We start from the raw sequence: 27674 nt of genomic DNA on the forward strand, positions 1-27674 counted from the left end.
TAGCACAGCTGGGATAAGATCGGGTCCACATGCTTTTGAGGTGTCAAGGTTTTTTATGATAGCATGCACCTGAGCAGGGGTGGTTTTCAGATCGTCTAGTGTGGCGTCAGTCCGCATAGGAAAGTCAGGTAGGGGGTGGTTGGAAGGGTCCAGTGTGGAGTTTGAGGCAAACCGACTTGCAAGCATGTTAGCCTTGTTGGTTGCTGAGAAGACAACCTCGTGATTGTTGGTTAGTGGGGGAATTGTTGATTGCCCATTATTTACTACACTGTTGTAGATTTTCCAGAAGTCTCGAGTTCCTAGTTTTTGTGCTTCGATGCGCTTTTTAGTGGTTTCCGTAAATGTATATTTTTCAGACACCATATATATATATATATATATATATATATATATATATATATATATGATAATTGCAACGTCTTGTCAGACGAGTGCCACTCCCTCAGATACGGAAAGTTCATGAGCCCGAAAAAAGACGTATAGTCCTGCCAGCAAATCCACATGCTCAAGCAAACATGACACTAAAGACGGTCATTGTTATACATACATATATATACACGCACACACATATATACATTCGTACATACACAATACGCACACATACATATACACACACACATGCAAACATAAACAAAACGGTCATTGGTATACATACATATAAATGTATACATGCAGACATGATATGATATGATGATTGCAACGTCTTGTCAGACGAATGCCACTCCCTCAGACATTTAAAATCCATGAGCCCAAATGCCTGAGGGAGTATCTATACAAAGATGATGTTACAGAGTCTTAGCTTTGTACGACAGCTAAGTCTCTCTCTCGGTTCAAAATGTTGAGATCTAGCAACAAGCAAGAGCAAGATAGCCAGCAACAAATTAAACTGCAGACCAGCTTAATGCGGGTACTGGTCTTCCGCTTTATGGTTTTTTTAAATCAGAGATTTGCTTCTCCTAGAAAGGTTGCCTTCACCACGGCTTACATGCATACATACATACATACATGTCTATAAGCATACGCTCATATATACCCATATACATACACAATGCATAATATACAAACATACATATACATACCCACATTCATACATACATATATACATACATATAGATCCACATATACAAATACATACACACATATACTTACACATACATATACGTACACATATGCACATATATATACATACACATCCATATATATGCATTAATACACATACACACATACATGCACAAATACATATACATACACACTTGCAAACATACACATACACACATACATGTATACAAACATTTATAAATGTATATATGTACACACACAAACATATATACACATAGACACATACACATAGATATAAATACATATAAACTCACATGTACATATATAAATATATACACACATAAACATACACACACACATACATACATAGATACATATAATGATGGCAGAATAGTTGTTACATGCATCCAGCATTACAGGCGTACACACGTCACAACTTTTTTTTATCGCCACAGGACTTTTTTTCTTTTTTTTTTTATAATAGACAAATACCCGAGGGAGTATCTATACAAAGATGGTGTTACAGAGTTTTAGCTTTGTACGACAGCTAAATCTCTCTCTCGGTTCAAAATGTTGACATCCAGCAACAAGCAAGAGCAAGATAGCCAGCAACAAGTCAAACTGCAGACCAGCTTAATGCGGGTACTGGTCTCCCGCTTTGTTGTTTTTTTTTATTAAATAAAAAGTTTGGTTGAGACAAACACTTTTGGAATAGTAACTGACGATGTTATAAACAAATTCACACATTTTTTCACAAATAAACTCAGTGACGAATAGTCAAAATGTAAACAGTCCAACAGACATAAATTAAAGATGCTTATTTTTTTTTTTTTTAAATAAAAATTTTGGTTGAGACAAACACTTTTGGAATAGTAACTGACGATGATATAAACAAATTCACACATTTTTTCACAAATAAACTCAGCGACGAATAGTCAAAATGTAAACAGTCCAACGGACATAAATTAAAAAAAATAAATAAAAAATAAGCGTCTTTATATATATATATATATATATATATATATATATATATATACACACACACTATGGCGAGTAATATTTGTACTTATTTAATTTTAATAGAATAATAACGAAATTGTGTCAATATTTGGTTATGGGGATCATGAATTAAATAACTGGTTTGTTATTAAATGTCTAAATGTACACACACACACACTACACCTTTTTGTCTAAAAAAAAAAAAAAAAAAAAAAAAAACGAGAACAAGTCATAGCCCATTGACTTAGAATGAGTGTTTAATGCCAAATTGATGGTTGAATATGGTTAAATTTGTACTCATTTTTGCATTAAATATTAATCATATTATTCCTTAATTGTGCATCAAATGGATGGCACAACACTTAGTTCACTAAACCTTATCATAAAAAAGGTCTATACAGAATTCCAGCTAGATAAGCCTAGTAGTTTCCAAGGTGAAACCGACAGACAGACAGACTTAAAGAAATATAAATAATAAGTATAGTCTTGGAAGTTTTTAATCTTTAAAACTATACAAAAACAATAAAAAAAATATATATTTTTTTATCATTCGTTAGAAAACTATTTAGTAAGTCATTCAATCACCTGCAATCACTGCATCAACTTGCTCTCTCGAATTCACTATAGTACCAGTAATAATTTATTTTTTAATGGATCATCAGTTGTTTACCATGAAACACTGTTTCGGGGATTTAATATATATATATTTATTTTATGTATCTACATAACATTTTAAACTTACTATGTATGAAATTGCAAACAGAGAAACCAAACTGTAGAAAGTAGTAAGATTTCTTAAAATATATTCGAAATCAGCCAAGATTATGCAGCTGAACATGAATTCTAAAAAGCAAAAAAAAAATTCATGGACACGTTCATGATCAGCATCAATTAGGTAATCAAAGGACGCCAATCTAAATGCTTTTTTAAAATCAATATTTTCTTAACCCAGTGTGTACGATTCATTTTAATAAATTCTACCTTTCTCTACGAGGAGCATCTTGCTGTGTATCTGTAATTAGCACCTTCTTATTCCACCTGTGTCTTCCATAAGCATGCGACAAATCAATGTAGATACTATCTGGCATGCTTACCTGATACCGAATGCAGAATAAGTATTTTATTTAAACGTAACTGCTTCTCAGATCTGGCCTATTGATTTTTTTCCCTTTCCTTTTCTCATTCTAACAAAAGAAGATGAAGTAGATATAGTAGACCCTGCCACTCATCCACCATGATGTAACAGCACTACAATGACTGTATTGAGGCATGCTGACAAAAGGACATCTTAATCTTTCACAGAGAAGGAGGATGGGAAGGGAAGGAAAGGGACCACCAACTTCCAGTTTTATTCTCACACTAGTAGGTCAATTTCTTTTTTTTTTTTTTTTTTTTTTTTTTACATAAGAGTCACCACTTATCAAGGCCCTGAGGCCACTCTAGGATAAGGGTTATTGTACTTTTATTAATTCATACTGATTTACGCATTCTTTTAATTGCTTTTTATTCAAATGCAAACAGTACCTGCATGCTATCGCCCCAAACCATCACTAATCACCAGTGAAAGTCAGATTATTTCATTTTGGCCATGGCCACCAGTGTCCACAATTGTTCAGGGATGGTAGTGGCCATCAACAACAACCATAGTTTACCTTTTTTTTTTTGGAAGGGGGGAGGGGAACTTCCATCGGGCAATGCTGGTTAACGGGTCCTGCTAGTTTATTAATAAATAAGATGTTAGTAATGCTGATGATATATGAAATACTGCAGATAAAATGTAGATTAATTGTTGACAAGCTTCTGGGTTTGACCTTTACTCCTGATCTGAAATGGAACACATACATCAAGTCTGTTGCCAAGGTCGCTGGAAAGATGGTGGGATCCTTCTACCGCTCCAGAAGATATCTCACTACTGATGCAATTCTCTATCTATATAAAAGCCAAGTACGTCCAAGGATGGAATACTGCTGCCATATCTGGGCAGGAGCTGCTAAAAACAGCCTATCCTGACTTGACAGAGTACAAAATAGACTTCGTGGCTTAGTGGGGAATGCCCTTTTCTCTACCCTGCAACCTCTCTCCCACATAAGAGACGTTACGAGCCTATCCTTGTTTTATCGTTATTTCCATGGCAGGTGCTCGTCCGAACTCCAATCTCTGCCCCCCCCCCGCTTGCCGATCTTTCACGAAAAACACCTGTCTAGCTGAATCCACTGTGAAAAATTTCCCCCACTCTTTATCTGTACCTAAATCAAAACGTGGATTCCATGAACAAAGCTTCTTTCTTAGAACTGCACGTCTGTGGAACTCTGTTCCGTCTGCCTGCTTCCCACCTGACTACAACTTGGATTTGTTCAAGTCCAATGTTAACAAATTCCTAATGAACCGCCCCCTTAAGTAAACACTTCATCAAATCTCCACACTAACATACTGTACTTGCAATAACCCTTATCCCTGAGTGGCTTCCGGGCCTTGATAAGTGGTGACCACTGTGTAAAAAAAAAAAAAAAAAAAAAAAAAAACATGTAATGTCAAATAGATATATGTGGGTGCTTGTCTATAATTGAGCCTAAAAAATTGTTTTTACAAGAAAAATCTGAAAAAAATCTTTGTAATGTACATACTTGTCACTGCATGAAGATGTCATATTCCAAAAAATACGTAAATCGATCAAGTATTTTTTTTTATATATATATCTTGTTTTTGAATGATACGCTATTAACAACACCTATTTTCCACTCTCTAGAAAAAAACAACTTGAAAATTAAGACATATATAGGTTTGAGGGGGGGGGGGTTGAAAACGAAAATAACATTTAAAATTCCAATTTATGTAAAATTGTGTTCATTGTGCGTTGCCCCCCCCTCACCAAAACAGGGGGTCATAAAGTGGGTGCTCATTATACGTTAAATTATTATAGAAAAGTGATCCCCCACTTTCTTTAAACTAACATTTCTTCATATCTTGGAAACACTTCATCAAATGTCCACACTAACGTAATGTACTTGCAATAACCCTTATCCCTGAGTGGCTTCCGGGCCTTGATAAGTGGTGACCAATGTGTAAAAAAAAAAAAAAAAAAAAAAACTACTCGTTTGCTGGAATTTTAAACGTTATTCTCGTTTTCAGCTTTCTCAAAAACCTATATATGTTTTTCAGCTTTCTCAAAAACCTATATATGTCTTAATTTTCAATTTTTTTATTTCTAGAGGGTGGAAAGGCGATTGTCTGCCCTTGTTGATCCTATATTTCTAACAATCGCAAATAGGTGTTGTTAGTAGCATATCATTCGAAAACAAGATGGCGTGAAGCAATTCTTCGCTAAAATCTGTCATAATATTTGATTTTCTTAAATAAAAAAAATAAATACTTGATCGATTTTACGTGATTTTTGGAATATGACATCTTCATTCAGTGACAAGTACGTAAATTATAAAGACTTTTTTCAGATTTTTCTTGTAAAAGAATTTTTTTAGGCCCAATCATAGACAAGCACCTATACATGTTATGTCAAGTCAATATACATAAATATTTGAATCTCTCACACCATTATAATTATTTGGGGAAGAGAGAATTAAGCCTTGTTTATTGGTAACAAAAATTATAAACTGAAGTTAATTGTTGCTCATTAAAGGAAGGGATCTCATCCTGGAATATTTTTTTACTTTTTATGTTAAATTTATCGTGATGATCTCATTATTGAAAAAAAAAAAAAAAATGCTGTATCAGATCCACCCATCCGGATCTCACTTTATTCTTGAATTAATTGTGATTACATCCACTGGAAACTATCTGAATTGGAATTGATGAAGTCTATATGCTGATGAGGAAAACTAGAAAAATGGGTTCGGCTTTACTCTGATGTAACTGTAATAAAGATTTTTGAAGCACATCTACATATGGATATCCATTGTAAGGTGTGGATTTTCAGAGCATAATCATAAATTATTAATTAATGTTTAATCTTTTTCTTCTTTTATCATATAAATCTAAACCGTTTGTGTGTGTGAATTTGTATGTCTGCTAAAAACTTTTGTCATCTGCATCAAACAGGTATCATTAGAAAGAGTAATCCATTGGACATGTAATATCAAAAAATTAGAAAAAAATTGTCAATTATTTTATGTATAAATGTCATTTAGTTTGAATGGGGGGGGGGTCTGTAAAAATCTTAATTTAGACGCTGTTTGTTAAACGCGCATGCACAAACGGTTGTTTCATTGTCTCATTTTAAAAAGCTAAATTTGCAATGTGATAACATCTGTGTCATCGTGGTCCGATCGATAATGTGTTCGCTTACGAACTTAAGTTTTGCAAAATTGCACCCAGCACTTTGCATATTTTTTTCTTTTAATAAACCTAATAAGATGGCACCCAATTCCTGCTTTTTTTTATTTAACTGTATTTTACGACCAAGCACCCCCCATTCCCCGATAATTATCCCATAAATTTTGGAATCTACTGAATATATATATGAGATGATTCCAAAATTTCCCTGTTACCGATATAAGTACTAACTATACTGAGTTCTATTTATTGGATGTTGATATAATTACAGATTCCAATTCTTAAAAATCCCTAAACATTTAGATGTAATGTTTTTATTTTTTTTTTTTTTTTTTTTTTGGATTACCGTAATAATCCATATAATGTGAGCATATAAACAAAAATAAACAAAAACAAAATAATGAAAAGAATCATTTTTACCATCGGGGAAACAGGCACAAAATTTTCAGATTCTGATATCACAAAATGTTTCGATATTTCCGATCATGATTAATCATCCCAACACTAGATTTAGTATTTGGCCATGCTGATGAGCAATAAAACGGCGAAACACGTTATATTTTATATATCTTACAGAAATCAGAAATGAAAATGAAGCTTGAGCAAAGAAAAAGTCATTATTTCCCATTCAGTGCTATTCAACACGTTTGTCATTGCATGAGATTGTTTTTGCAAAAAGAAAAAACAAAAAAAACAAAAAAATTACGTTTTGTTCTTGGTTTTATCACTTTATTTAATTTTTATTGTTATTCTAACTTTTTTCGAAAAATGACTGCAAAATTATATTTTTCAAGAAGGTAAAATGCTTCAAAGACAGAAAAACAAATGTCAAATACTTAAAATTGCTTTCATTAGATACTGCTCAAAATACAAGTACTACTGATCCAAGTAACCCCCCCCCCCAAAAAAAAGCATCAAGAAAGTAAAAATTGGCAAAAATTCTATTTCACAAATATCACGAATAGATTAGTTGACATTTGAATTATCTCCTTTGAAAAGTAACAAGTAACTCTAAATGAAGCAGAAATATTGAAACATTCAAAAATTGAGATGCAAATGAGATGCAAGACACTCTTTAAACGATTTAAGCCATAAGAAAGCTAAACAATTTATTAATGATTGAAAATGAGTCATCTGTTTTAATATCAACATTCACTTGTAAATATGCCCTCCTCCGCCTCCAAAATCAGCATTTTTCAAAAAAGAAGCATATGTCCGCACATAAATTCATATGAAGACAAGAAAATATCCTGTACCTCTATAAGACCACCATTCGCTCATGTACGGAGTATTGCTGGTGGATTTGCTACTAGTCTCTCACTCCTGAACAGGGTTCAAAAGAGAGTTACCATCCTTGCTTCAGCCTCTGTTCCATCGACGAATGTTGCATCCCTCTACCTGTTCTACAAGTATTTTAATGGTGAATGCTCCAACGCCTTGATGTAAATACCCCCGACAAATCCAACACACAGTAAAATCCCACCCCTACACAGTAAAGATCCCTAGATGTAAGAAAGCCTTCTACTCCAATAGTTTCTTCCCCAGAACTGTTAGACTTTGGAACTCCCTTCCAGGATTCTGCTTTCCCAACTGTACTGACATGCAGAAGTTCAAGTGTAATGTAAACAGACATCTTGCTGCTCAACCCTCTGCATTGTATCCCTGCAACTTATGTCCCCGATGGTAGCCCCCTACATCGAAATGGCACTGTGCCTTTTTTTGGGGTGAAAATGGAATTTAAAAAAAAATTTTAAATAAAGAAATCCTAAAATATCTATTTGCAGAGAATATCCATTTTAGAACAGGGTAATCTCATATCAAATACTAATATGTAAAAAAAAAAAAAAAAAAAAAAAAAAAAAAAAAACTTTGTTCACCCCCCCCCCCCCCAAAAAAAGGCTGTATTGAAAGAATGGATGAAAGTTCTTAGGTTAGATGTAAAACAACTGAGGTAGCAGGGTCAGTGGCCAAGAAAAGGTGAAGGAAATATGGGAGGAAGTGATAAGGATGGACCCGACAGGCTTGAAAGAAGAATAAATAAATACCTGACCAGAGAAGTTAGTTTAAAAGCCAATTTCTAAAAGCGGCCCAACACCTGCCAACATGTAAAGCAAAAGTTAAATCAAACGTGATGATATGTATACTGCATTCATAATAATATGTAATATAAAGTAGAAAGTGGACCTTATTTCCCTTATTTTGTTGACAAAGAGGGAGGAATTGTTGTTTTCTAAGTCAGAATCAACTCTATGTAACACTTATCGTTGGCAAGATTTTAACCTTGATTTTTTTTTTTTTCTTTTTAGCTCCCTTACATCAAATGGCTTCATTTTTTATCCATAAAAGAAAAAAAAATGTTTTCATTGGTTATAACAGAAATAGGTCAAACTAGGCATGAATGCTATGCAACAACTTATTAATATTTTGCTCTGGGCATTCATTTGCATTTATTTGTTCTAAAACCCGTTTCATTTATCTTTTGACCAACAATTTGAAAAACCCCTGCTGTAACCTCTCTCTTGCCTTTCTCCTTTTCTCTGGACCATACCATCTGCTGTCCATCCACTGCTATGCTAACTTAAATGAAGCATGAACGAAAAAACAAAAAAAAAAAAAAACAAATGATGCACGAAAAGCGTAGACAGATCGAACCATATTTATATATATAATATATACGGTTACTCCTTTATTTTAACAGATTTTTTTTTTCCTTCAACAAGTGGTTCCTAACAAGGAAAACTTTGACACAAATCCAAAATGGATCAATATTGCTAGAAAAAACAAAAAAAAACAAAAACTGACGTCCATTTTGAAGAGAGTGAGGGGAAAAAGGTCGGTACACAGAAACCTATAAAAATACAAATGGTCAATGCTTACATCAACTCCTTTATTCTAAGAGATATTTACTTTCTCTTTCTTCATTCAACAAGAGCAGTAATAATAATATAGGTCCATTATTAATAGCAAAATATTAACAAAAAATATAAGTGGAAGGGAGAGAGAATGTGTGATAGAGGAGTGGTGGGAAGAACAGAGGGTGTGATGGAGATGGGAGGATGACGTGATGTAAAGATGAGAAGGGTGATGCAGAGAGAGGGACGACAACTTCATCAAGAGATGGGGAAGGCGTCATCAAGAGATGGGGAGGGCGTCATCAAGAGATGGGGAGGGCATCATCAAGAGATGGGAAGGGTGTCATCAAGAGAGGGAATAGTGATGAATAAAGTATTGCGCATTTTCATTTCACAAACTGGATTTCCCAACTCCCAGATTGAGAAGATCAGCAAGCCTCAATTCAGGACCTTTTCTCTTGACAATTCTGCTTGAACTTGCGACAGAAGCCCATAGTTCACTATAGAACGCTGATGACCCTGTAATAACGGCCGAAAACAAACTTCCAATCCCAAACCAAAGCACTGCTACTCAAAACAATGAGATACTACAAACAGACTGACTGGGAATCCATCAGAGACACTCCATAGAGTAAAACATTTTCCCTCCCTGATGAAAAGTGTACAAATTAGGTAACAGAATGGGTCAATGCAGGCATAGAAGCATATGTCTGCACATGAAAATTCTATATAATGAATCAAAGCAGATGTACGCCAACTACAAATAGGCAAAAATTCAGAGCATTAAAAAAACATTCTAGGAATGTAATGGCCGCAGCTGTCATGACCAAAAAATGCATAGAGTCGCAGAAATTATGAATTTGAAACTTCTGGAAAATCTATAATAGTGTGAAAGATTGATTGGTAATCAATAATTCCCTTACTTCCCAACAACCTTTTGCACGGCAATGGATAAGGCTGAACTGCTTGCCCAGCAGTTTGCCTTGCACTCCACGAATTACTCTTTCCCTAATTTCGCACCATGGACAGAAACTACTTTTATTGATCTTATCACTCCTTCGTATATGTTGAATATCAGAAAAAAAAAAAAAAAAACTCTGACCCCAAATAATGCTATCGTAATAAAGCAAATGCTATTTACACTCATATAAAAGTCACTGTGTGTGTCTGTGTTCCTTCTTCATAGGTTCCCAAACGGCTGAGCTTATCTTTTGCAAATTTCCCACACAGGTAATTCATATGTCTGGCAGTGTTCTTAAATATGTTTTGGACAGAAATTCATCTGATAAGTTTCGAAAATCAAAAACATTTGATCTTAAAAAATCTTTTCTTTCTTATAGATAAAAAAAAAAAAAAAATTTTACAGGGGAATATTTTATGTTACACTGGATGAGGGAAATAATAAAATCTCAGCAAATCATTTCTTCTTAAAAAAAAAAAAAAAAAAAAAAAAGAAGATTTATCTTAATCTAGAGATATAGCTCAATGGTAGAGCATTTGACTACAGATCAAATGATCCCCTGTTCAAGCTTGGATGTATCTCACCCATTTTACTTTAATTTTTCTTATTAATGAGTTCAATTTACAATAAAAGAAGAGATACCATTTAAAATCGCTGTAAACCATTTCTTGGTTCACATATTATAAAACTAAACATTAATCAGAAGTGACTTTTCCAGGGCTTTCATCGTCAAGCCCAAATATCAGCTGATGTCATACTGTAAATAAACACAGATGGAATTGAAGAACGGCATAATCATTATTACTTTTTATTTTTTTTTGCAAATTAGTCCACCGTGCAAATTATTCCTCGTAATAAATAATAATCAATCTCTATTGATTCTTATATTCATATACAGAGAGAATCCCTAACCTCTAAAACTTCTGTTTATACTTTCCATCATTATTATAATAAACTATTTTCCGTACTTTTATTAAATCATACTGATTTGCGCATTCCCTTAATTGCTTTTTTTTTTTCATTCAAAAAGTACCTGCATGTTATCAACCCAAACCATCACTACTTGCCAGTGAAAGCCAGATTATTTCATTTCAACCACGACCACCAGTGTCTGCATTTGTTCAGGGATGGCAGTGGCCACCACCAACAACAGCAGTTAACTTTTTTGCAGATGATGGGGGGGGGCTTCCACCGAGCAACGCCAGTTTACGGGTCCGGCGAGTATAAATATATATATTTGAAAATTTTCCGGGGGATACAGAATTTTATAACGGCTAAATACAGACCAAAAAGCAATGAATTTAAAAAATAAAAAATGAAAATAAAGGTTAGCTAACCAGGTTTCCTTCCTCACTTATCAAAGCTAAATCGAGGAAAATACGATTTAAAACAAAAAAAAAAACAAAAAAAAAAGTCATGAAAATGGCGGGGAATAGGAAAAAAATAAAAAATAAATAAACGGGGAAAAATTACAGAGACTAAATTAAGTTCAAGAAGATTTTGCAAAGAGAAGGTCTCAATGACTTAATAAAAAGAGTCTTTAAAATTTTCAAATGATAGGGAGAGTGCGACTTACTAAGGATCGTAAACATGTCAGCACTGAAATTCGTGGCACACGCATGGTTATTTATAAGATGGGCGCAAATCGCAGAACCATACGTATTACTCAGAACATCGGAGGGTGAAAAATTTGCATAACGAATCTTTGAAGGCACATGCTGTTTCAAACGAAAATCTAATCTTTGCGAGGTTCGCCCAACATAGTGCGCACTGCAACTACATTTAAATAAATAAATAATAGAATTATTATGGTGTGTGTGTGTGGGGGGGAGAACATCTTTGTGAATAGACGGCAACATAGGTCTAATTGAAAAAACAACACACGGGTTCGATGCAAAATGACACCGTTGTATAGAAAAATAAATTTGCTTAGCAAATCGGTCACTGATATTACCTAGCCAAGGTAGACGTAGGTACACAGGACATTTATTAGCTATAATTTCTTTAGGTTTATGAAAATTAGAAACTTTCTTATTGATAGTAGTTTCAACAATATCCAAGGGGTAACCATTATTACAGAGGGTCTTAGTGATAAATTTGAGTTCGTTATCCAAATTGACCTCAGAACAAATTATCAAGGCCATATGTGTTAAATTTTTGATTAAATTATATTTTTGGTTTATAGGGCAAAAAGAGTCCCAACGCGTATAGAGACCCATAAAAGTTGGTTTACGATAAACAGAAGTAAGAAAACACGAGGATGTCTTGGACACAAAAACATCCAAAAACGGAAGAGTAGAATTCGTTTCCTTTTCTGCCGTAAACTTAAGGGCTGGATGAACGTTATTAAAGGGACACAAAAAAAGCATCCGCATTCGTCTCATTGTCAAATAAGCAGAAAGTGTCGTCAACGTAACGAAAATAAATGTCTGGTTTATGCAAGCCAGACAATCGACCCTCTCCATGAAAACCCACAAAGATATTAGCCAACACTGGGAATGGGGAACCCATGGCCACACCATCCGTCTGTCTGTACATAATATCATTGAAACTGAATTCTACCGACATGGTGGTGAATTTCATCAATTCTACAAAAATATTTTCTGGTATTGGGGGAGTAGGAAGTTTATTCCGATATAAAGCATCAGCACAAATATTAATAGTCTCTAACAATGGGATACAAGTAAAAAGACTGGAAATATCGAAGGAACACATAAATTTGTCTGAATGAGTATAATTTTGTATAAAGTTAGCAAAGTTAAAAGAATCTTTAACACAATATGAACTATAAAGTTTCAAAACAGGTTCTAAAATAATTGTCAACCATTTTGCTAGCTTATGTTGACAAGACCCTATCATAGATAATATGGGTCTCAACGGTACCCCCTCTTTATGGGTCTAAGGCAAACCATACAAACGAGGGCAAATAAAACGACCCCCCCCGTAGAAAAGTACCCAGTTGAAGGTGAAGATATTAATGTTTTTAGCCAATTTTTCGATATTTGTCGTCTAAAAGGTTGAACTTCAAAATATATATATATATATATATATATATATATATATATATATATATACACTAACATTTCAGCCCGGCCTTGCCCGGGTTTTTGGATGTGTGTGTTGAGCAAAAAAAAAGTGGTAGTAGAAAGGCAGGCTTGAACTCGTACTACGAAGGACGAAAAGATTGGGGAAAAATATCTGATGCCTTTGTCATTATGACCACCGCCAAACCGGAATTGAGGTAGGTTTTAATTAAGGCAAGACAATAGAAAGTAGAGGATGACTTTCAAAAATATCGGCGAAAAAACGACCCCCCCCCCACCCTGTAGAAAAGTGCCCAGTTGAAGGTGAAGATATTAATGTTTTTAGCCAGTTTTTCGATATTTGTCGTCTGAAAGGTCGGACTTCAAAACGATACTGATCTTGTAAAAATCCGTCGCCTCTGTCGCAAAGTTTTAGGCACACATGCAAACATACCAATATATAAATGTATGTATATATGTAACTAAAAATTTTCGACCCAAACTGATTAAAAAGCTTGCCATATCTCTGAATACCCTTTATGTAAAATTTCAAATGTTTAGACCAGAAATTGTCTGAGTAATTTGGTAGAAACCGCAGAGGTCAATTTTTTTTTTTTTTTTTTTTTTTAAATTTGACCCCTATTATGACTCCTCAATATTTATTGTTTGGGACTCAAATCAAGTTATTAAGTTAGATCCATGTCCAAGGAACCTATATCTAAAATTTCAAGTGTTTAGACCCAAAATTGTCGGAGGAGTTTGGTAGAGTTCTCAAAGGTCAAATCGTTGAACTTTGACCCCTTAATAGCTAAATTTCTGGCCGAAAACGAATTACACAGATTTTCCCAAATCTCAGTACCCTGTATATCAAATTTCGAGTCTGTAGACTTAAAATTAACAAAGTTAAGTAGGGAAATGTACACACACAGACACGTTAACTTTTATAGATATGTAGATAGATAGATAGATTAAACAAAAATATATATGTATACATAAATATATATGGAAACAATTTTTACTGTAAACTTTCTATGCAAATATTATGCAAGTATAAATCATGTAGAATATCTGCATGAATATAATTACACGTAATAGTTAACTAAAGATGATCATTCCATCAGAAAACCGAAAAAACTAATAGGGAATTAAAAATGAATGTTTAAAAGAATATGCAAATTAGCTAGATCTTTTGCTAGTGAATGCAATCCCACAACCCATATATAAGAAAATTGTATTTTCTTTTTAAATAAATAGAAAAGACGGTTTTTAATATGAATATCAATACACACAAAAGAAAAACGAATTTATAGGATTATAGAAGATATATAAAAAAAGATGCAGTTTACCTGATATACGCAATGGTAAACTTCAATCTAATATAAATACCAGTATTTATATATAGATAATTTAATCCCAACCAAGATAACATGCTCTTCTGTCCATTTTATTTCTTCAATCCATGGTTTCCGTTTGCTAGATCTACAGCAGATGTGCTTACAGTTATATCTCATAGGATTAGCGAATCTCTCGACGGAGGCTACCTTTCTAGGGCAATTGCTCTTGACATATCAAAGACCTTTGATAGAGTATGGCATAAAGGTTTACTTCACAAGATCTCCAGCTACGGTGTAGCTGGAAATCTCTTAATTATTGAATCATTTCTCTCTGATAGGTTCATAAGAGTAGTGGTGGTTGATGGGCAGAAATCAGAAGCTCTCAGTATTAATGCTGGAGTCCCTCAGGGGTCCATCCTGGGCCCAACTCTCTTCCTGATCTATATTAATGATCTTCCAAATCACATCCTTACATTATTCGTAGACATCTATGCTGATGATACTACTATCTATGGTAGCATATCTAAGACCGTAAATGACCAAGTTCTCTCTGATTCTCTCTCCTCTGATCTTGAACAAGCGGTACAATAGGGAAAGAGGTGGCTTGTTACTTTTAATGCATCTAAAACCAAGCTTTTATCTTTACATCATCAACACTCTGATCCCCATCTGGCATCAATTGAAATATATGGTTCTCATCTTGGGGAGACCTCATGTTTTGACAAGCTTCTGGGCTCGACTTTTACTCCTGATCTTAAATGGAACGCATACATATAATCCGTTGACAAGGCCGCTGAAAAAATGGTGGGATCCTTCTATCGATCCAGTAGATATCCCACTGCTGATGCAATTCTCTATCTATATAAAAGCCAGGTACGTCCAAGGATAGAGTACTGTTGCCACATTTGGGCAGGAGCTGCTAGAAAGGACTTGTCCTGCCTTGATAGAGTTCAAAATAGACTTTGTAGCCTTGTGGGGGATGTCCTTTTCTCTTTCCTGCAACCTCTTTCTCACAGAAGAGATGTTGCAAGTTTGTTTTATCGTTATTTTCATGGCAAGTGCTCGGCTGAGCTCCATTTTATGTCCCCCCCCTCGCCAAACTTTCACAAGAAACACTCGTCTAGCAGAAAACACTATCACTAGTTTCCCCCCACTCTTTATCTGTACCTAAACCTGAATGTAGATTCCATGAGCAAAGCTTCTTTATTAGAACTGCACGCCTATGGAATTGTCTTCCGTTTTTCTGCTTTCCAGCTGACTACAATATGGTTGTCTTCAAGTCTAATGTAAACAAGTTTTTGATGAGCCGTTCCATATAAGTTAACAAATTTACCGAATCTCCATTACTAACGGTTACTATATTGTCCAATTTCTACTGTACACTCTTTAACACTTATCCTCGAGTGGCCTCGATAAATGGTGATGCCTATGTAAAAAAAACATGCACTGGCCCTTATCCTCGAGTGGCTTCTATGCCTTGATAAGTGATTACTTCCATGTAAAAAAAAAAAAAACTCTTCGCTTTATGCATTTCCTACTCTCATACAAAAAAAGTTCATAAAGTGACAGAAAAACAAGGTCAAAAAAGAACCTTTTTATTGTTTAGGACTGTTGGTTTTATATAAAAATAGTATTATACACGATCCACAACAATGAAGGCAAAGCCATATTTGTACGTTTCTTAGACACTAGACAATCTGAAAAGAAATAAGTATTTTTAAGCAATATGAAAAGAAATATTTCTTTTAGATTGTTTAAAATATTTAAGTATTTTTAAATAATCTGAAAAGAAATATTTTAAAACAATCTGAAAAGAAACAAGAATTTTTAAACAATCTTAAAAGAAACAAGTAATTTTAAAAAATAAATATTTTAAACAATCTGAAAAGAAATAAGTATTTTTAAACTATCAAGTACTTCAATTATTTACCCCCTCCCGACTATACAATTTTTCTACCTCCTAGGGGTAAATTTACCACTGGTCGAGAACCTCTGCACTAAGCTCTTCCTCTTCGACAGGGTTCAAAAAAGAGGCTCTAAGCTACTAGCTCCTACACTGCCTAATCATAGCAATGTTGAATCCCTGTGTTCTACAAGTACTTCAATGGTATATGTTTCAATGAACTTGCTACCTTTGTGTTCCCTTAATGTAAATGCGCCCAATAAACCAGACAACCAGGTGAGAGAGAGAGATGGTTGGGGAATAAACAAACAGAAAGGAGAGAAAGACAAAGAAAAAGGAATAGCGAGTAAAAAACTAAACAAGGGAAGAAATGGGTATATGTTTGTGTTTGCATGTAGAAAAGGGATGATCGATTTCCATTTTAATCTCCACTGCCAATGAATGACGTCACAGCTAGCTCCATGCATTTTAAACCTGCTTACATTATACAACACGAGCAGGGTTATAGCATATAGGTTGAGAAGGCCATGCAGTTGCAGAACCAATTGCACCGATAGTCGTGCAGTGAAGGAAAGAGAGTAATTCAATAAAAACATTTGAGTAAAAAAAAAAAAAAAAAAAAAAAAAAAAAAAATCAAAGCATTTATTCTTTTGCTTGTTTGAAGGCAAAGAGCATTTGCTTCAGGTGATGTCAAAACATATGTGGGAGTTTCATTTTGTTTCTTTTATTTATTTATTATGCCCCTCTGGGCATCTCTTAGTTTAATTAATTTTCTCATTTCAACTTTTCATTAAAAATCTAAATAAAATTTACATGCATTATGTATATATCTATTATAAAGTTTCAGTTTCTGCCTGCATGTTTATAAATTTTGGAGAAAGATTGCACTCAGCCATACATATTCTGAAACTATATTACATGGGTTATTTAGATAAATATACAGTAGCACCCCAGGATACGGTGGCTCTAGGATACGTTTTTTTCCGGTTACAATGTGGAATATGCTTTTCCGAGCCTCTGATTACGGTATTTGCCTCGCCTTACGGTGTTATTTATAATGTCATGTGTATTATATACTGTAATGTATTTTGTTACTAATTTTTAAGGTCATATCCCAGGGTTCCACTGTATTGTACCCTTTAAACAAACTAAACTTAACAAATATTTTTTTAATCATCTACATCATATTCAGGTCATAAAGGGTTAAACTAAAAACATATTTACTGCCTTGTTTCTTCGCGATACTGCAATAACTTTTTTATCAAATAACAGATAAAACTTGTTTAACAGAGCCCTTGCTGCTTTCCGTCAGTCTAAGGTATTTTTGTTTAGTTCTAGGGGGTCAATTATTTAAGATTTTACTTCTTTCTTTGAAGAATGATTAGTTTATTGCTATTCGTTTGAGGAGCCCCTATTCTCAGCTAATGCCAATGGGCTGACTCGGACATTTTTTGTAGGCCAGCGTGCACTTCCTCTACTCCGATAACTTTTCAAAACATCACCATACCTTGTGTCTAATATCGTCAGGTAAATAAACAAAATTATTGGAACAGACCCACTAAACTAATCATATGAGGCGAAATGAAGACATAAAATTTTACTTACCATGAACAGCATAAAACTGGACCCAGCATGCATCAGAGGACTTTCATTTCTAGAAAAAAAGAAAAAATATATATTTATATATATATATATATATCTTAGCATGATTTGGTTTATTTACTTTATTGCACATTCTACCATTTCTCTTCTTTCATTTTTTGTTTCTTTATAAAGAAATAAAAAAAGACATATGGACAACACAAGCTGAGCATGCAAGGTCCTCCTCCACAAGTGAAAATTTTACTTTCACCATGATTAATGTTTGTGCAAAATTTTTAAAAATCTAAGTGCGAATGGATGAACGATTTGGGGCATTTTTACTCTTATAATGCCCCCCTAGGGAGAAAACCAGAGTTATCTCAGAAAATCGGTTCTGGCAAAAATTTACTTTCACCATGACTAATGTTGGTGCAATTTTTTTTTTTTTTAAATCCGCGTGGTTATTGAGAAAAGTGTGAACAAACAAATGAGAGTAGATTACTAGGTCCAATCCAAGAACTAATAATTAACATTCAACATTTGTATGTTTGTGTATTCACATGATGTATTCAAATAATTTTCTCAGACTTATATATGACTTTAAAGTGTATCTGGTGGTGATTCACCAATCGGGGAGCTTTGAGTTATGCCTTAGTTATTGATTAGAAGTACCTGTCCGAGTTTCGTCTATGGGTTGAATTGAATTTGTCCATAAACTGTCTTGGACAACCTTGTGCAAGGTGTTTGTCCCTTGTAAAAAATTATTTGGAAGGTTACTTCTAACTTGTACAATAAAGACAAAAACACTTTAGTTTAAGAACAATCATCTTTTTTTGTATAAAGATAGTGACAAACCAAACAAAGGCAATTATTGCATTCAATCGAATATATATTACAATTACAAATATAACAAAGAGATACTTAGTTGGTTTCTTGTGTGATTTCCAAACAAACGGTTTTTTCTGGAAGGTGTTTTCCTTGTTTAAGAAAGTCAGTTTAGCAGAGGTGAGGTGCTTTTTTTATTTTTTTTAATTAAAATTAACTTCCTCCAATATTTGAGAGTTCCTTCTGTTGGAAGTTCTTTTGTGGGAGTTTATATAGAACCTCTCCTATTGTTGCTTTTTGCACACTTTATTTGTGTGCAAAAAGCAACATAAATTATAATAAACTCACTTATGCAAATTGCAAAACATCTTATTTAGAATATTTCTAACACCCTACTTCACCCTCCCCACACACATACACACAAAAACCCATGTTTTCCAGCTTTATCCCCCCCCCCCAAATCAACAGAGTTTAGACGATTCTTGGTATGACCTTTTCCCTATTGATTGTGGTATATTGTTGGTCCTGTCTAGTTCTAAGAAATCCACTCTCCCAGGCTTTGCCTTCTCTCTTTGAGATAGGGTTAGCAATAAGCTCACCCTATGAGGTGCCTCTACTAGGAAATGCTGACAGGGATGCTCAGGCATTTTTTGCAGAGTCAGAATGCCCCTCTTTAGGGATGCTAACTTATCAATCGCACTTTCTGACCCTTGTATTATTTCTCTTTGTGGGAGATAAATATATTTATACCTTTTGGTTTCTGCTTACACTATTTCTTAACCTTATCAACTATGTAAGATCTCTCAACCTCCAACCGTCCTATAGATGACACAAAGCTTCAGTTTTACTTGCCATTGTTTCCAGGTGTATTCTGTATGTATAAGATGGGGGGGTGGGGGTGGATAGAATTCTACAATCACAAACTATTCGCTCTTTACACCCCCCACCTTACGTTCTCGTCCAATCCACATCAGACCTATCCTCTAACTCTTTCAAGTCCTACTCAATTTTATTTTATCTTTTATCATTCATTTACATATGAACAAAAACAGACAAACGAATCTTGCAGATTTTATACATCTACGTATATCTATTTTTTCAAGAACAATCACAAATACAAATCAGTAAATATGGGCTTACTGTTTGATATAACAGGGATGGTAGATGTCTTAAATATTTCGACAATAAAATCTCTTTTTCAAATAAAAAATGAACCAAAAGAATGTTGACAAAAAGAAAATCGATTTTTTCTTTACATTTAGACATTAGTGCTTAATAACCAAAACCTTCACATGCTAATTCAGCGTTCAATTAGGCTAAGTCTTTAGGCATGTTTCCAGAAATTATGCATTTAGTTCATTTCAGTATTTATTGAATTTTTTTTTTTTCTGGATTACCTGCCTTCTTCACTCTTCGCCAAAAAAAATCTTTAAAATGTGGTTACCAGTTTTACTTGCTTTTTAATATCTTCTTTCCATACAAAACCCTGGGTCCTAATTATTCATAGTATAATAAAATTAACACCGTTTGAGTTTTATTTTTTACAATAATATTTTGTTATCTGCTGTACATTTTCAATTCAAATAATGACTGGTGCCAATTTCGTGGAATATAAGAATAGCAGTTTCATAATTCTTTTCAAACATTTAACATTCGTTAAGACTTTTTCTATAAACCCATTTCTTACTATTTTTTTTTTCATTTAATTATGTTCATTACTTTGGTAATTAACAATACATCTGTTTCCAATATGATAAGCTTCATGAATATTTCTTTGTTATTTTACTTTTTTTCTGCTGTGGTTATTATTATTAGTAATAATAGTAAAATGAGATCTTATAACAATTTTTAGATGAAAATTGATATTTGTGTTGTCATGGTTCGCCTGAAAACATTTAAGAGAGGTGCTACTATTCAAAACATTACCGTAGAGGACCTAGCCACAGCTTTAGACCTAGATAACTTGTTTATATGTTGTTGTTTTTTTTATAACAATTATTTTTTATCTTCATACAAAAAATATGGTTAAATCCTATTTTGATCACCAAACTTACAACAAAATAGTTTTTTTTCTTTTTTTTTAAAAATAAGTTAATATTCTAATGTATATTTTTTCACTGAAATCATTTTTCCTCCAGGCAACGCTATTATACAAATTCTTATTATTAATATTATTATTATTTCATGTATCCACTTATAATGATATAATATATTATGTATCAATTTTTAATATTTACTTCAACAGTGCATAATACATCAGTAGCGCTAGATAGTAAGTTATGAAAATATATTTATATCAATTAAGCTACAGAGGCATTAACGTTTCATCCCTATAGGCAATCTAGCCTAATGATTCCCACACACAAGCTAGAATAGTCTTCCAGTTCACAATAATGGTATCCACTCGGCAACTTCAACAAGTGCAAGAGATCAAATTTCAAAAATACTTGAAAGCAACCGAAAACATTTTTTCATGATAAAATAAAAAAAAATGTGTGAAAAAAAAAAAAAAAAAAAAATGTATGAGAAACAAAAACAAAAAAAAATTACCATCACAAAATTGAAGGCATGGAAATTTTTTCAATTTTTTAAGTTTTCATTTGGTCGATTTTCTTTGTGGATTTATATAATTCAGTAAGTTGAGACAAGGTTGTAAAGTCAGAATCAGAGTGAGTAAAAGTTATTCATCCAAAAATTTATAAAAAAAAAATAATGCAACTCAATAAAATGCCTCTGTCCTTAATTCAAATAGTGTTATTAATTTACTAGCAGAAAGACCAGACGTTGCTCAGGATTCAAAAAAAGATCAAGGAATGTTCCACACCTCCAATACTTTTATTCTCATCGAAATTGGTTAAATCGTATATTTATCAATCAAATCAATTGTCTGCTCTAGTCAGGAAACCAGTGGTGCAGTGGAGCAAGCTTCACATGCCTTCTCTCAATGTTTTAGTCCACAATTCATTGTAGTTTACATTGCATTTTAGAGAACCTACTAGCGATTTCATGAAATTATTTTTATCTTTAATTAAAATTTAAAATGTAAACGTCAACTATAATTGTTCAATTGTGCTCTAAACAGAAACATTCATTTTGAATGCGCTTTTGTTTTATCAAAGAACTTGTTTTTATATGCTGGGCACTTCTGCTTACATGGTGATAAAATGTCTTAAATGCACTTACTGTATAAGTGTTAACTATTGTAAAAATTGGAGTGCTCCTTTAATGGGATTTTTTTGGATTATCAATACTTATCAGAACTTGAGGTTGTTGATTAGCTTGGCAACATCACGCACAGATATTTGTATGTCGCATAGCGTGTTGTCTGTTATAGGAGGAAATGGGGGGGGGTTGATTGATGGCCTTGGTCGCATAGGGTAGAATTAGCTGCAAAGTTCTTGGCAAATAGTTTAACGTTTGTAGACTCTACCAAACTCCTTTGCCAATTTTGAGTCTCAACACTTGAAATTTTAGATGAAGGTTACCTGGACAAGGTAATCAATTACAAACTAGGATCAAAGTGTTTTATCTGTTCTATGCTTGCTTAGAATAATAGGAATCTTCTAGATTGAAATGTTCTTTTTTTGTTTTTTTTATTTACTAGCAGTTCAGCCCGGCTTTGCTCGGGCCCTATGTACTGTTATTAACTTTATATATATATATTAAAAAGTTTGACTCGTGTCCAGGTAACCTACATCTAAAATTTCAAGTGTTTAGACCCAAAATTGGCGAAGGAGTTTGGTAGAGTCTGCAACGGTCAATTCTTTCAATTTTTACCTTTTGGCAGCCAAATTTTCGCCCAAAAACTGATTAAAATGCTTGCTGCATGTCTGAATACCCTTTATGTAAAATTTCAAATGTTTAGACCAAACATTGGCCCCCTTATGTCAAATCTCGGGTCCAAAGACTGAAAATTAGCAGAGTAGTTTGGTAGGGAAATGTACACACACAGACACACACACACACACAATTTCACTTTTATAGATATACTAGCGAGGGGTACCCGGCATTACCCGGGTGTTTGTAGGTGTGTGTGAAAAAAACCCGAAATGTGAAAAAAAAAAAAAAAACAGGTGCCCGTGAAAAAAAAACCAAGCCTTGACCCACAGTTGGAAAATAGTAAAGTGTGAAAAAAAAAAAAAAAAAAAAAAAAAACAGGTGCGCATCTTTGATTGACGTGACGGCGATAGGTATTCAGCAGTTAGCATTTTGTGCGGGACAGTTTTTAATGAGGTCAATGAATCGGTTTGTTTGTTTTTAAAAACCCGCTCCCTATTTATTAGGGGGAGCGTCTCGTCTCGAAATGAAAGCTACTGTCTGATATGACGAAGTCGACATTAACCAAACGTTACTTAGCTTTCGAGAGACCATTGGCAGTGATTAGAGTCAAGTTTCGCTTTTTGAACGAATGTAACGCGTGCCGATGCGGGAAATGTGGAATAATTAATGTTTGAAAGTCAATAAAATTAAATAGACAAGCGAGCTCCGTGGTTAAGTGTGAGATATTACAATTTATAGATTATATAAAAAGTTTTAAGAAGTTGTGAAGCGAGCGAGCGCTTCTCTGAAAGAAGCCTTTTGTGGACATCGAGGAAAAGCGTACATACATACATACATTTTCGCTTTTATATATATATAGAAGATAGATTTGTCTCAATCCTTTTAGGGAGCTAAATTTTTCCCACATTAAAAACTCCAACCACATGTCTAACGCTTGTAAGCAGGCAAGCACAAATACTAGATCTGATAGAAATTGGAAGTCGACCTATAAAAGGATAATTATAGATTATTATTAATGCTGTGATGATGGGAAACTAAAGGGAAAGTGTGCTCATTATTTATTATTGGCAATAAAGACTGAAACGTATCCCCCATCCACACACCCTAACACACACACACACACACATTTCTTCCATTGACAAAATGCATGTTTCTATTTTTCTCTGAATATCTTTGTCTATTTTTTTTTTTTTTACCTTAGTATTTGCTCTATTTCTTCCCTGTTTTATCTATCTCTATTACTTTTCACTAATTTTTTTATTTAGTGTGTGTGTGTGTGTGTGTGTGTGTGTGTGTGACACACGATTGGGGGGGGGTATTGATCAATCAAAAGTTGCCCCCCCACACACACATAAAATGGGAAGTATTCAAATCCAAAACCGGAAATTACACGGATCACTAGTGGAGCAGCCGTTCCACTTTCTATGTCTTTGCCTGTCAACCATGGTTGGTCAGTACAGGTCACTGCCAACAAAACAAATGAAACATAAAACATTTTTAATATTGAATTCATCCTCCTCTCTCCCGGCGGCTAGAAGGATAAACAAGCATAAAGATGGAGAGTGGAGAATGGGATGAGTCACTCCCAGTTTTTTGTTATCGAGTTTCACAGGTACATTTGCTTTATGAACTGATTGAAAACAAATGAGGAGCAACACGTACAACCTGGACAGTAGGGATACATTTTAATATTATTTACTTGCCTCTCCACAAAGGCAAACTTAGACACAAGGTCGGTTTTTAATGTGGGAAATATACAGATCCCAAAATGGGACACTCGGGATAGGAACAAAAATAAAAATTGCCTCAGTTTAGGATTTCTTCTTCACTGATCGAGGACAGAAAAAACGAAGAGTAGTATCAGAACAGATACTACACTTTGTTCCTATATATATGAAGCTGAACGTCTGTGTCTGGTCACGAATAGGCTCCTATATGGTTGACTATTATAGAAAACTGATCACATATAATGATAGATGTATCGAGACACAGGAATGGGTATGTTTAATCTGGCATAATAATGATTCATTAAAATTGTGGGGTCTGCATATGCGCCTGGTCCACAAAGTATGGAAATAAAAAATTTAAAAATTAAAAAAAAACGTTTACAAGTGTTTTTGATATAGATGTACATAAGAATACTTTGATAAGTATGTTTTAACTTAAATAGGGATGGTACAATAAAATTGTGGGGTCAGCGTTTGCACCTGGCCTCACTAGAATCGAAATAGACACAAACTTTAATAAAGACTTTTCATATCTATCTGCGTAAGTATACTTTGATAATTATCTTTCAGTTTGAAGAAATATGGTATAATAAAATTATGGGGTGTTCGTTCGCGCCTGACCTCCATGGAATGGAAATATGTCACAAAGTTTAACAATGTTTTTTTAATATAGATCCACAGAATATTGTGATAAGTGTTTCAGTGTGAACAGGTATGGTATAATAAATTATGAGGTTTATCTATTTAATTTTTACTTTCATCATATTTTGCTTTGGTTTTGATACCTCCAAATTCGAAGCTATCTTTTTATAACCCTTCCTTTTCATAGCCTATCATACTTTCATAAATCAGAGTCCATTTTCTGTAGGCTGTTTTTGAACCCAGTCAACGACGAGTACTTTTGCTAGTAAATTCGTATTCCTGTTTGTTTGTTTGTTCACAATTTGATTAATATATACAAAAGGTCCATTACTAGTTTAATACTTCATTCATTCCTATATATATATTATTATTATTTTGCAAAATAGACGATTAAGAGATGACCTCATTTGCATATTACATTAAGGGAAATCGATTTATTAAATAGTGGTGTGTCAGTTATTGTTCATAGTGGAAGGATTGTTTTTTAGTGTTCTATTTAAGTTTATTATTTAAATTTGATTTATATTGAGAACATATTTAATTTAATTTATTTTTACCAACATCGATTTTTTTATAAACCAATTTCAGTTATTTGAGTTTTGAGTTATTTCCCTTGGACGCTAATTTTCTTCTTTTTGTTTTTATTTTCTTTTTCGGCGGATAATCAAACTAAAAATAATTCACACAAACTTTCAAGCATTATTTTTGGAATCAGTTCAAATAAAATAATTTCCGTAATTTCGCAATCTAGTGGATTTTTATTTTAAAATAAACAAATAATCCGATTCAACTACGATTCTTTATTTAAAACTAAAACAAAAAAAACTCATTTACGTCTTTTGCCAGTTTTTTCTCCACATTTTTTTGACATTGTAACTGCTAATTTTTTTTTTTTTTCTTTTAATAACACAAGTAAAAACTCATCATTTTTATAGCATAAAAATGTGTATTTCGGTTTAAACAAATTCTACTTTGGTATTTTTGAAACTGAATTATTTACTGTTTGTTTTCGTTGCAACAAACCGTAATAACAAATCTTTCTAGACTGATGGAGCATAAAAGAAATTCGCTTAAACTGCAATATAGTCATAAAAGGTGCTAAATATCCGGAGAATAGCTTCTCTTCCTATCCCTTCTGCCAAAATATCTGGTGGAGTGTTTGTCGCGTACTTCTGCCTTTTTCTTTTCCGGGGGGGGGGGGGAATTACATGTTCGTGTTTTCATTCGTTCTTTTATTTTTGAAATTTTTGTTGCGGTAACGATGGAGTTGACATATAATAATGAAAAACTTGTCAATATTCTTAGTATAGCAGGTGTGGCCAAACCGAACTCCATGTCGATCCTGGCAACATTGGGTATCCATGCTAGTATATATATATATATATATATGTGTGTGTGTGTGTGTGTGTGTGTGTTTATTGCCGGTAAAAATTTATAATTTAAGGTTAAAAAACGATAAAAAGAAAAAGATCACAAAGAAACTTCGGCATGAAGCCCTACAAGGAATTGGGGGAGGGAGATGGATGCAGAGTCTTTCTATTGTTTATACAACTTGTGAAATTACTATTGAATGGTACCATTTACCACAATACCGCATTCACACCGTAAAGTTAAACCTACTTAAATTCTCCAAGCGTTTTTGTAAAAATTGTGTATGCGTGTTCATGTGTATACATTTAAAAATTATTTTGTTTAAATATATATAAACAAAAAAAGAAAATCGTTCATTTGTTAAAGTCTTTGAATTTTATGGTGTAAAAGTTCATTATTGTAAAAAGTTTATGGAATGGAGTGGGGGAAAAAAAACTAAGAAACACCCCCCCCCCCAAAAAAAAGATTGAAACAAATAAAATGCCTATTGAAGTATGTTAGTATGATCCCTCCCGACCCTAATCTAAGTATTAGATCGCCCATGGTTTTCCTGGAACAGAAAACAAGCAAGACGGGCACTTGGTGTGTCAGAAATTTCGTGAAAAATAGTGAATAATTCCACTCCGTCTTTCCAAGCTTATAACTCCTCGAAAAATGTCATTCAAGCCCTAATTGTTTTTTTCAATTAAAGGAGCAAGGACCAAGGTTTCATTTAAAAAAAAAAAAAGAAAAAAAAAAAGTGTTTTTTTTTTTTAAAAGGTTTTAAACTTCGGACTTTACAGGTAGATTTCTAAAAAAAACTACTTTTTTTTTTAAATTTGAATATATTATTTATTGACCTTTTCTCTTCAATTTGTGATATATAACACTTTGGTGAGTAAATTAATTATTTACTTTTTAATAGACATTTCAAAATGGGAGGCGTGAATTATTCGACCCCCTGTCTTTCCAAGCTTATAACTACTCGAAAAATGTAATTCAAGCCCTAATGTTTTTTTTTTTTCAATTAAAAGGAGCAAGGACAAAGGTTTCATTAAAAAAACAAAACAAAAGAAAAAATAAACAACATGGTTTAAAAAAAAAAAAAAGGTTTTAAACTTCGAACTTTACAGGTAAATTTCTAAAAAACACTACTTTTTTTTTTAAATTTGAATATATTATTTATTGATCTTTTTTCTTCAATTTGTGATATGTAACACTTTGGTAAGTAAATTAATTATTTACTTTTTAATAGACACTTGAAAATGGGGGGGGGAATTAACAAAAAACGTTTGTCTAAAATATTATATTCGGTTTATTGGAAAGAGCATAAAATTTCACATTGACCCT

The 27674-nt window shown here is 33.4% G+C and overlaps 1 protein-coding gene across 2 annotated transcripts in view; it reads right to left on the reverse strand.

The window, feature by feature from the left end:
* The window catches only part of LOC145243927 (tetratricopeptide repeat protein 39C-like), a 227330-nt gene that overhangs the window by 95613 nt on the left and 104043 nt on the right, over positions 1-27674 (reverse strand). The window contains exons 1-2 of one of the 2 annotated variants that reach the window (XM_080107049.1): positions 18922-18984; positions 18025-18073 (exon numbers count right to left, since the gene is read on the reverse strand). In XM_080107049.1, the coding sequence (XP_079963175.1) occupies positions 18025-18057 (33 nt within the window). In that variant the 5' untranslated portion in view covers positions 18058-18073; positions 18922-18984. Of the gene's footprint in view, positions 1-18024; positions 18074-18921; positions 18985-27674 lie in introns of those variants that run through there. The other variant, XM_080107048.1, reaches the window with a different exon arrangement.

This window comes from Euprymna scolopes, chromosome 22 (assembly GCF_053919585.1).
Source record: "Euprymna scolopes isolate OS-2025 chromosome 22, ASM5391958v1, whole genome shotgun sequence".
NCBI lineage: Eukaryota > Metazoa > Mollusca > Cephalopoda > Sepiida > Sepiolidae > Euprymna > Euprymna scolopes.